The sequence below is a fragment of the Mobula birostris genome, chromosome 7 (assembly GCF_030028105.1).
Source record: "Mobula birostris isolate sMobBir1 chromosome 7, sMobBir1.hap1, whole genome shotgun sequence".
NCBI lineage: Eukaryota > Metazoa > Chordata > Chondrichthyes > Myliobatiformes > Myliobatidae > Mobula > Mobula birostris.
The window spans coordinates 16292204-16304598 of NC_092376.1; the positions used below are offsets into that span (position 1 = coordinate 16292204).

The 12395-nt window shown below is 44.3% G+C and overlaps 1 protein-coding gene across 3 annotated transcripts in view; it reads left to right on the forward strand.

Moving 5' to 3' along the window:
- The window catches only part of dhrsx (dehydrogenase/reductase (SDR family) X-linked), a 365248-nt gene that overhangs the window by 129819 nt on the left and 223034 nt on the right, over nt 1–12395 (forward strand). For 2 of the 3 annotated variants that reach the window (XM_072262658.1, XM_072262659.1), the window contains exon 3: nt 6331–6399. The exons of the other annotated variant lie outside the window; for it this stretch is intronic. In XM_072262658.1, coding sequence (XP_072118759.1) covers nt 6331–6399 — 69 coding nt within the window. The remainder of the gene's footprint in view (nt 1–6330; nt 6400–12395) is intronic. 3 annotated transcript variants of the gene reach the window in all.

Here is a 12395-nt window from a genome sequence, read left to right on the forward strand (position 1 = left end):
TCCAGAAAGCCATCTCGTGGGCAAACTGTCAATTCCAGACTAAACTTGAATCAATGAAGGATGCTGGACAGCTGTGGTATTGCTTGAATGATATTACCTTTTACAAAGTGAGATCAAGAGACACAGGTGACAACAGGGCTTCTATCTCAGGTGAGCTTAATGCCTTCTATGCTCGCTTTGACTGTCAAAACTTGGAGGAACCTTCATGAACTCCAACAGCCTCCAGAGATCCTGTGATTTCAGTCTCTGAGGCCGACATGAGAGCATCTTTCAGGAGGGTAAACTCACAGAAGGCATCCAACCCAGAAGCGTACTTGGCTGATCAACTGGCTAGAGTGTTTACCGATATCTTTAACCTCTCACTTGGGCAGTCTGAGGTATCCGCCTGCATCAAGCAGGCTTCAATGATAACACTGCCTAAGAAGAACGTGGTAATCTGTTTCAACGACTATCATCTGTAGCATTTACATCCATGGTGATGAAATGTTTTGAGAGGCTGCCTGAGAAGCGACTTGGATCCACTCCAATTTGCCGACAATCACAACAGGTCCACAACAGATGCCACTTCATTAACTGTTCACTCAACCCTGAAACATCTTTATCAACTGCAGCTGAGCACTCAATACTAACATTCCTTCACAACTAATTAATTTGCTTCAAGACCTTGGCCTCAATACCTCCTTGTGTAATTGGTTCCTGGATTTCCTCACTTACAGTCCTCAGTCAGTTCAGATTGGCAACATCATCTGCTCCACAAGCTCCATCAGCACAGGTGTCCCACCAGGCTGTGTGCTTAGACCCCTGCTCTACGCACTTTATACTGAGGACTGTGTGGCTAAGCACAGCTCCAATTCCATATGTACTGTCAATTACACATGAGAAGAAGATGGCGGCACGACGCAGCACGCAGCAGCCACTCCGGTGATGAATATCTGTTATTTGTCAAGTAGGGTGCCATGCACAATCCTGATTTGATGGAGGCAGACGTGAGAGCATGGAGGAACATCTGGAGAAACTTCTGAAATGCCTGTTTCACTGCCGCTGCTACTGTGTGATCCAGAATCTCCAGAGGGGCACGCCCCGAGTCCCCGGCTTTGCTTTGCTCGGCGGCTGGGACGGGATCAAAGTGCCCGGCAGAGATGATGCTCGGTGCTCGGTGTCGGACGGCTGGTCGGAGGCTCGAAGTTTTCAGATGGACTCAGAGTCGGCTGTGGTCGCGTGCTTCCAGGGTGCTGCATCGGCAAGTTTGCAGAGCTGAAAGTTCATGGCAGGGAGAGTTTCTCCCTTCTACCATCTGCGTGAGATGATGGGGCTATCGGGACTTTGAGACTTTTTTTTACTGTGCCATGGTCTGCTCTTTATCAAATTACGGTATTGCTTTGCACTGTTGTAACTATATGTTATAATTATATGGTTTTTGTCAGTTTTAGTCTTGGTCTGTCCTGTGTTTCTGTGATATCATACTGGAGGAACATTGTATCATTTCTTAATGCATGCATTTCAAAATGACAATAAACGAGGACTGCGTGTCCTCATAATCTAATCTAATCCGATCTAATTTGCTGACAATAGGAGGAGGACCCAGGAAAGATGGCGGCAGCCGATCCTACAGACCAAGGCGAATTCTTCCAGTTCATCCACAAACAGCTTATTTCTCTTCTCTTGCCTTTCTTTTCTTTTGAAGGTGATGGTTGTTCAGAAGCGGTGGATTTTTGAACTGACTATGAGGCGTAGTGCTTGGCTATCTCCAGGAATGGCCTGGAAGATATGCGTCCTTGAGACTGAAATGTCGGAAGTCAGGGAACAACCCCATGGGTGACTCAGCTCCTCACAGATTTCGCCGACTGAAGCATTGTGGGCGACTAAAATATTGAGACTGGAACACTGAGACAGCAGGCGGCGTGTTTGCTAATTGCCGGCTGCGGAGGCAGGCCACTGTACTCGAGTGATATCTATCTATCTCTCTCTCTCTCTCTCTCTCTCTCTCTCTCTCTCTCTCTCTCTCTCTCTCCCTCTCTCCCTCTCCCTCCCTCCTCCCCCCCCTCCCTCCCTCCTTCGATGGGGAGAGAGAGAGAGCGTGTTGGTCCTTGAGACAGTGGGGGTGGTGCTCAGAGAAGTGATGTGGAATATTGTAACATCAGAACAGCAAGTTGCTGGTCTCTACTCTTGTCGTTGCAGGAGCGACCTCTCTTTCCTTTAATGGAGAAAGAGAGAGCCTGGCTGAGGTACCAAAGTGCTGGTTTGTGAACTGTAGTTTGATAGACTGTGAATGAATGGTCTTTTTAGTGCTTTTGGTGCTGTTTGCATGGTGTCAGTTAGAGAGGTCGGAACTTCTGCTGGGGTGGGTGGGTGGGTGTTGATGCTTTTGTTACTGCTTGTGCAAAGGAAGAGGGGTGGGGGGCTTTGGGGCTTCGATGTTTTTGGGGTTTCGTTCTCTGGGATTTCTTTAATTCATGAATGTCTGGGAAGAGGACAAATTTCAGGTTGTATCTAATATACAACAGTGAAATTAAATGATACTTTGATATTAAATATACTTTGAAACTTTGAAACCCACTGTCGTTGGCCAATTCAAAGTGGTGACGAATCTGCATATAGGAGGGAGATTGAAAATCTGGCTGATTGACGATCAACAGTGTCACGCTCAATGTCAGCAAGAGAAAGGAGCTAATCATTGACTTCAGGAGGAGGAAAGCAGAGGTCCATGAGCCCCTCCACATTGGAGGATCAGAGTTGGAGAGGGTCAGCAATTTTAAATTCCTTGGTGTTATCACTTCAGGCTTGGACCCAACACAAAAGTTCGATTATGAAGAAAGCATGGTAGTGCCACTACTTTCTTAGAAGTTTGCAAAGATTCGGCATTGACAAGCCTCTATAGATGTGAGGTGGAGAGTATATTGACTGGTTGTATCACAGCCTGGTATGGAAACGTGGAAAATCCTACAAATAGTAGTGGATACAGCCCAGTCCATCACAGGTAAAGCCCTTCCCGTCACTGACCATGTATACACAGAGTGCTGTCACAGGAAAGCAGCATCCATTATCAGGGACACCCACCACCCACGTAATGCTCTCTTCTTGCTGCTGCCATCAGGAAGAAGGAATAAGAGCCTCAGAACTCACACCACCAGGTTCAGGAACAGTTAATACTCCTCAATCATTGGGCCCTTGCATCAGTGGAGCTAAACTTCACTCAACCTCACTTGTCCCATCACTCAACTGCTCCCACACCCTATGGTATCACTTAAAGGATTCTTCCTCTCATGTACTTGATATCTATTGTATTTCTTATTTATTTATTATTATTATTTGTCTTTTTCTTTGCATTTGCAGAGTTTGTTGTCTTTTGCATACTGATTGTTTGTCCGTCCTGTTGGGCGTGGTCTTTCATTGATTCTATTAAGTTTCTTGGATTTACTGAGCAACAAAAACAAATCTCAAGGTTGCATATGGTGACATATATGTAGTTCGGTAATAAATTTATTTTGAATTTTGAACCTTATTATAAGACTATTAAATTGTTCTGGAGTATGATAAGATGGACTCCTGCCCTCAAAATCTACCTTGTTATGGTTTGATCTGTATGAATAGTATGCAAGACAAGCTTTTTACTCTATTTTAGTGCATGTTCCAATAATAAAGCAATACCAATACCTATAACTAGGAAGTACATTATATGTCCTTCATTGTTTCTGGGTCTGAACCCTTTAAATCCTTCCTCAACAGCACTGTGTAGTATGTTCACCAGAAGTAGTCAGGAAAATAGGTCACTATTGCCTTCTCAAGGGCAATTGGAAATGATCAATGAATGCTGGTCTGCCCAGTGAAGCTTCTGTCCTGTTAAATGAAGAAAAAGTTAGAATTTTGTTTGCTGACATCTTCAACTGCTCCTTGCTTCAGTCTAAGATCCCCTCGTGTTTTAAGAAGGCAACAATAATCCCAGTGCCGAAGAAGAGCAAGGTGGCATGCCTGAATGACAATCGACCTGTGGCTCTGACATCAATTGCTATGAAGTGCTTCGAGAGATTGGTTATGGCACACATCAACCACAGCCTACCGGTCAATCTCGACGCTTTGCAATTCACCTACCGGAGCAACAGGTCAATGGCAGATGCCATCTCTTTGGCCCTACATTCCTCCTTAGAACACCTGGAGAATAAAGACGCATACATCAGGCTCCTTTTCATTGACTGCAGCTCTACCTTTAATACCATCATTCCAAATAAACTGATTCCTAAGCTCCGGAACCTGGGTCTTAGCACTCAGATCTGCAGCTGGATCTTCAACTTCCTCACAGACAGGACCCAGGCTGTAAAAATAGGGGACAAGCCCTCCTCTACAATCACTCTGAGCACTGGTGCCCCACAAGGCTGTGTACTCAGCCCCCTGTTCTACTCACTGTACACCCATAATTATGTAGCCAAGTTTCCATCAAACTCAATATATAAGTTTGCTGATGACACAACAATTGTAGGCCGTATCTCAGGCAATTATGAGTTCAAGTACAGAGAGGAAATTAAGAACCTGGTGGCATGGTGCGAAGACAATAACCTATCCCTCAACGTCAGCAAGACGAAGGAATTGGTTGTTGACTTCAGAAGGAGTAGCGGACCGCACGACCCAATTTACAGCGGCGGTGCGCAAGTGGAACAGGTCAAAAGCTTTCAGTTCCTCAGGGTCAATATCACAAATGACCTGACTTGGTCTAACCAAGCAGAGTTCACTGCCAAGAAGGCCCACCAGCACCTTTACTTCCTGAGAAAACTAAAGAAATTTGGCCTGTCCCCTAAAACTCTCACTAATTTTTATAGATGCACCGTAGAAAGCATTCTTCTGGGGTGCATCACAACCTGGTATGGAAGTTGTCCTGTCCAAGACTGAAAGAAGCTGCAGAAGATCGTGAACACAGTGCAGCACATCACACAAACCAATCTTCCGTCCGTGGACTCACTTTACACCACATGCTGTCGGAGCAGTGCTGCCAGGATAATCAAGGACACGACCCAACCAGCCAACAGGCTTTTTATCCCTCTTGAGCTTGAAGACTCGTACGGCCAGATTTGGGAATAACTTCTTTCCAACTGTGATAAGACTGCTGAACAGATCCTGACCTGGAACTGGGCCGTACCCTCGAAATATACGGACCTGCCTCTCAGTTTTTTTGCACTACCTTACTTCCCATTTTTCTGTTTTCTATTTATGATTTATAATTTAAATTTTTAATATTTACTAATTTTAACTATTTTTAATATTTTAATATTTAATATTTGTAATCCAGGGAGTGTGAAGTACAGAATCAAATATCACTGTGATGATTGTACGTTCTAGTAACAATTGTTTGGCGACAATGAAGTATAAAGTATAAAGTATAAAGTATTTTCTCTTTTGTGGTGCACTGTTGTCAGCAGAAGATACCTGGTGGCATGAATATCGATTTCTTCTTCCAGTTAAAAATATCCCTTCCCCTCCCCTCTTCTTCTATTCCCCACTCTGGCCCTTTACCTCTTCTCACCTGTCTATCACTTCCCCTGGATCCCCGTCTCCGTCCCTTGCTCCTACGGTCCACTCTCCTCTCCTATCAGATTCTTTCCTCTCCAGCCCTTTACTTTTCCCACCCACCTGGCTTCACCTATTACCTTCAGCTACCCTACTTCTCTGCCCCCCCCCCACCTTTTTATTCTGACATCTCCCTTCCTTTCTGGTCTTGAAGAAGGGTCTTGGCCTGAAACGTCAACTGTTTGTTCATTTCCATAGATGCTGTGTGACCTGCTGAGTCCCTCCATCATTCTGTGTGTGGTGAGAAGGTACAAGTGGCGTGTTTTACTGGTTTTATTATTATCACATGCACAGTGAAGAGTTTGTCTTGCACGCTGTTCATACAGGTCAATCATTACGCAGTGCATTGAGAAAATACAAGGCAAGGCGGTAACAGAATGCAGAATAGCGTAGAAGCTCAGGAGATTCTGCAGATGCTGGAACTCTGCAGGTCAGGCAACATCTAAGGCTGACGTTTCACGTTTCAGTCGAGATACTTCACCAGTCCTGATGAATGGTCTGGGCCTGAAAAGTCAACTAATTGCTCCCTTCCATTGACGCTGCTTGACTTGCTGAGCATTTTGTGTGCGTTGCACAGAATAAAGTTTAACAGCTACCGAAGAAAGTGCAGCATAGGTAACCAATAAGGTGCAAGATTATAACGAGATAGATTGTGAGGTCAAAAGATCAGTTTATCATACTAGAGAACCTTTCAATATTCTTATAATTGTGTGTATGTGTGTATGTGGGAAAACAGATTGTTTGGTAACTATGTATGGTTCCTTTTTATTTCAGCTGGCAATAGTGAAGATTCAGGGCAAGAGTCTGTGAAGAGAATTAGAAAAGAAACTGGGAATAACAAAGGTAATGTACAGAATATGATATGAAGCATCTGGATTACATGAAACACCTTGCTCTGTTTTCAAAATTCACATTTTGGAGACAAAAGAAAGTTTCTTTAGAGATTTGAGATAGCCTCTGGGACAGCACAATAACATACTGGTTAGCAGAAAGCTTTAGTGTACCACAACCCAGGTTTAATTCCCACTGCTGCCTGTAAGGGATTTGTATGATCTCCCCATGACTGTGTGGGTTTCCTTCCACAGTCCAAAGAAGTACTGGTTGGTAGGTTAATTAGTCATTGTAAATTGTCCTGTGATCAGGGTTAAATCAGGGATTTTCTGGGCGGTGTGGCTTGAAGGGCTGAAAGGGCCTGTTCCGCACTGTAACTCAATAAAAATAGAATGAATAAAATATTGGGAAGATTTTAGGAGCTTAGCTGCATCATTAGCTACTGTTTTGAGAGGAGTCCGTTGTCATGCCAGAACAATGAACAGTTGTCTCAATCTGATCCTCAGTGCTTTGAAGGGGAAATCCAGTACCTCATATTCAAACAGTTGAGGATTTTGGGGTGAAAGCAGCATCAGAAATCAGCGGCGCAAAGGGACTTGGGAGTCCTCATGCAAGGTGACCTAAAGATGAACTTGCAGGTTGAATCAGTGATAAGGATGGCAAATGCAATGTTAGCATTCCTTTCGAGAGCACTAGAATATAAAAGCAAGGATGTAATGCTGAGGCTTTATAAGGCACTGGTCAGATCGTACTTGGAGTATTGTAAGCAGTTTTGGGCCCCTTATCTAAAAAAGGATGTGCTGGCACTGTGTGGGGTCCAGGGGAGATTCACTTGAATGATCCTGGGGCTAAAAGGGTTAATGTATGAGGAGCATTTGATGGCTGTGGGCCTGTACTCACTGGAATTTAGAAGAATGTGGGGGGGATCTCATTGAAACCTATTGAATATTGAAAGACCTAGATGGAGTGGAAGTGGAGAGGATATTTCCAAAAGTAGGGGAGTCAAGGACTAGAGAGCACAGCCTCACAATAGAAGGACATCCTTTTTGAACAGAGAGAGGGAGGAATTTCTTTAGCCAGAGGTTGGCGGATGTGTGGAATTCATTGCCACAGATGGCTGTGGAGGCCAGGTCATAGGGTATATTTAAAGCATGTTCTTGATTAGTAAGGGTGTCCGATTATGGGGAGAATGCAAGAGTTTGGAGTTGAGAGGGATAATAAATCGGCCATGGTGGAATGACAGAGCAGACTAGAATCCTGCTTCAATGTCTTATGGTCTTATATAGAATAAAGGTCATGAAGCAGGGCTGAAAGATTCATCAGTCCCGATAAAGGGACTTGACGCAAAATATTGAATGTTCATTTCCCACCACAGGTGCTGCCTGACCTGCTGAGTTCCTCTAGCATTTTGTATGTTGATCCAGGTTTCCAACATCTGCAGTCTTTCTTGTGCCTTAACGATCCAATGACATCTTCATTTTATAGAAGTGTATGACATTATAAAGGAGGAGAGGCTAAATTACATGAAATGTGTTCACAACTCTCCTCAGTTTCTTGTCCTCTTCAGCAGAGCAGTTGCCGAACAAAGCCATAATGTCATCTGGACAGGATACTTCCTGTGCTGCATTGGTGAGGGTCAATAGGGACACACAAAAGTTCTTTTGTCTTCTGAGGAAGTAAAGGTGCTGATGCACTAGATATCATTGCAAAAAGTATTTCCAAAGGCTTACGAGGAAAGAACGAAATAGGTTAGACTTCTACCCCTGAAAAGAGAAGGCTAAGGGTTGACTAAATATTTGTGAAAGGTCTTCATACAGCAATGCAAGAAAATGTTCCTGTTTGTGAGGGCAAACAAAATGTAGAGGCCATCAGAGTAAATCGGGAACTTAGAAGAAAGTTGAAATCACCTACCATTACAACTCTCTTATTTTGGCAGCTCGCTACATGTTTATTTCTCTAACTCCCACTGATTAAAACGCAATCCTATCAAAGTGATCATTCCCCTCCTCTTATCTCTAAATTCTATGCATAATAGTCTTACTGGCAATCCCCTGGAGATATCCTCTCTAGGTACCGCTGTGATTTTCTCCCTAATCAAAATCTCTAATTCTCCCTTCGTCTCTTACCTCCACTTCCACCTGCAGTGTCTGTACCCTGGAGATGCCAGACCTGCCCATCCATCAATGATATTTCTGTAATGGCTATAATATCACAAATACAATGTGCTTATCCATGTCCTGGCCTTATAGAATCATAGAAAACTACAGCACAGAAATAGGCCCTTTGGCAGTATGTAGTCCAAGCTGAAACCTGCCTAGTCCTGTCGATTTACACCTGGACCATATGGTCTTACAGACCATAGCCCTCCCACCCATGTACCTATCCAAACTTGTCTTAAATTCTGAAATTGAAATCACGTTCACCTTTTGTGCTGGTAGCTTGTTCCACACTCTCATCAACCTCTGAGTGAAGAAATTTCCCCTCATGTTCCTCTTAAACATTTCACCTTTCACCCTTAACACGTGTCCTCTAGTTATAGTCTCACCCAACCTCAGTGGAAAAAGTCTGCCCGATCTGATTAACATAAAACATAGAACAGTATAACATGGGATCAGGCCTTCTGACCCATACTGCCTGTGCTGACTGTGATACACTTGATCAATGTCTTTCCATTTACCATGTGTTCATGTGCCTGACTAAATGCCTTTTGAACACACTTGTCATGTAGGCTTCCACCAGCACCACCCCTGGGAATGTGTTTCAAGTTTTTGCACTCTGTGTAAAAAAAAAAAAAAATCCCTCGTAACTCTCCTTTAATTTCCCCCATTCCTCTTAAAGCTACGCACACTAGTGTAAAACACAACCATTCATGGAGGGAGGAATAAAATTGCCACCATCTTGATGCACAAGAAGCACTACTGATTGTGATTAACATATCAGCAGAAAATAAATCTATAATTTTGTTATTTTCTTGTATTTGTATCTGATTCGGATTATTTTCGTCTGACACAGAGGAAGTCTCATTAGCCCACCAAGTCCGTGCAATCCCATACTCTGCTTATTCCCTCCCCCTTGCTAATCAGCTCCCTCCTGATTCTCCATCCTCATCAGGGATAACCTAAAGTGGTCAGTTAACCCACCAATTGGCACCTCTTTGGAATCTAGAAGATCCAGGGAGAATAGCAAAGGTTCAAAGGTCCATCTTAATGTCAGAGAAATGTATACAATATGCATCCTCTTCACAACCATCCACAAAAACAGAGGATTGCCCCAAAGAATGAGCGACAGTTAAATGTTAGAACCCCAAAGTCCCCCCCCCTCCGATGAATTAGCGGCAGCAAGCCACAATCCCCCCTCCCTCCACTGGCAAAAAAAAGCAATGGCACCCGCCTCCAAGCTCTCAAGCGTGAGCAAAGCAACAGCAAAGACACAGACTTGCAGTTACCCCAAAGACTTCATGTTTCACCTGGTATACGATGTACTACAGGCTCTCTTTCTCCCTGATAAGGGAGAAGGAGGTGTCTCCATTTTCCCAGAGAGCGGGGAGACATAACAAACAACACGCTGGTTTACGATGCTAGAAGTCCGTTACATTGCTTTTGTCGAGCTCTGTGCCTGAAGATCTCAAAGATCTCGGGCTTCCAGACACACAGCCGTAGATGTATTGACTCCCTCGACGACACACGGGTCTCCTGTCGTGACACCGACCCTCCATCTGCCCGTCTCCAGAGCCCCGAGTTCCTAGGTCTCCAAATCCGAGCCGGACTCTTAGGCCGAACCCTTGATGTGCCGAACAATGGCCAGTTATGGAACCCCAAGAGCAGATTCCATTCCTGCAAAGAACCAAAATCAGCATGTAACTCCAGGTCGGAGTCTTCAAAAGAACCCTGAAAGGGAAAACTAAAGATATTAAAGATGGAAATAGAGCTGTTCCCAAAGATGCAAGCAAAGGAGTCGCCGTTTAGCGCCATCGTTACTCCGCTCCGCCTCCCTGTGGTCATGCTGTCATCAGATGATGTTCCTCCTGAGGCTGTCCTCTCCCTGTAACTCAGTGTCTCAAGCCCTGCCACCATCCACATAAATCTTTTATGCACTCTTTCCATTTTCGATTTCCATGTTAATATGGAACGTCATCTATATTTGAACTTTGAACTTCAAACATTTTCTTGCAGCCTGTCAGAGCAGGCAGAGTGGGCCTTTGCCTGCAGGTTTCCCCAAAGTACAGGAACTTATGAACTATATTTAAATCCTTTCATGGTCGCAAACTCTAGGAGTCCAATAGCTATATTGACAGGGTGGTTTTGTCATAAAGCATACGGCTCGTGCAGATCTGTTTTTCACTGACCTGTTGATCTGGCATCTATTCATTTAGTAGAATACTCCCCTGTAACTGTCCTGATGTGGAGAGGATGTTTCCTATAGTCGGGGGAAGTCTAGGACCAAAGGACACTGCTTCAGAATAGAAAGACATCCCTTTAGAACAGAGATGAAGAGGAATTTCTTTAGCTGGAGGGTGGTGAATCTGTGAAATTCATTGTCACAGATGGCTGTAGAGATCAAGTCACTGGGTATATTTAAAGCGGAGTTGATGAAGGGTGTCAAACGTTACAGGGAGAAGGCAAGAGAATGAGATGAGATGGATAATAAATCAGTCATGATGGATTAGCAGAGCAAACTCGATGGGCCAAATGGCCTAATTCTGCTTCTTTGTCTTATGGTCTTAGTTATATTTGTGTAGTAATTTTGTAGTCCAGTGGAGCTTGGGTGTGCAAGCTCTAATCTGACGAGGCTACACATATCTGAGTGAACAATGCACTATAGTATCTGCACTCAGGTGAAATGTTAAACCAGGTGTTTGTCATCTCAGGCATTAGAAGGTTGCACAACACCATTCGTGAACACAGGAGTAGTGGATGGGAGACATCTTGGTCAATGTCTCCCATCCACTACATAATGTACTGGGTGGGCACAGGAGTACATTCAGCCAGAGACTCATTCCACCGAGATGCAACACTGAGCGTCATAGGAAGTCATTCCTGCCTGTGGCCATCAAACTTTACAACTCCTCCCTTGGAGGGTCAGACACCCTGAGCCAATAGGCTGGTCCTGGACTTATTTAATAATTTACTGGCATAATTACGTATTACTATTTAACTATTTAAGGTTCTATTACTATGTATTATTTATGGAGCAACTGTAACGAAAACCAATTTCCCCTGGGATTAATAAAGTATGACTATGACTATGAGATTCTCACAGATGCTGGAAACTTTGAGATACACACACAAAATGCTGGAGGAATTCAGCAGGTCAGGCAGCATCTATGGAGCAGCATAAGCAATCGATGTTTTGGACCAAGACCCTTTGTTTGGAGTGGAACAGAAGGGGGGCAGAAGCCAGAATAAGAAGTTAAGTGGATGGGAAAGAGTGCGAGCTGACAGGTAATAGTTCAGGCAAGGTTGGCACGTGGGTGAGGGGAGTTGAAGTAAGAAGGTTGAATGGGATTAGTGGAAGAGGTAAAGGGCTGAAGAAGAAGGACTGTAATAGGAGAGGGCAGTTGGCCATGGGAGACAGGGAAAGAGGATGAGAACCACAAGGAGGTGATGGGCAGGTGAGAAGAAGAGAAGTGGTGAGCAGGTGAACATAATGGGGAATGGAAAAAGAGAGAAGGAGGGAGTGGTGGTAATGTATCTTCATGCCTTCAGGTTGGAGGCTAGCCAGACAGAACGTGAAGTGTTGCTACTCTAACCTGAGTTTGGTCTTATCATGGTGGTAGAGAGGGCCATGGGCAGATAAGTCAGAATGGGAATGGGAAGTCGATTTTAAATGGGTAGCAACTGGGAGATCCTGTCTTTTGCAGTGATCAGAGCAAAGGTACGCGATGAAACAGTCCCCCAATCTCGGAGCACAAGATGCAGTAGATGGCCCCAACAGACTCAGAGGTGAAGTGTCACTTCACTTGGAAAGTCTGTTTGCGACCCTGAACGGTGGTGAGGAAGGAGATGAAT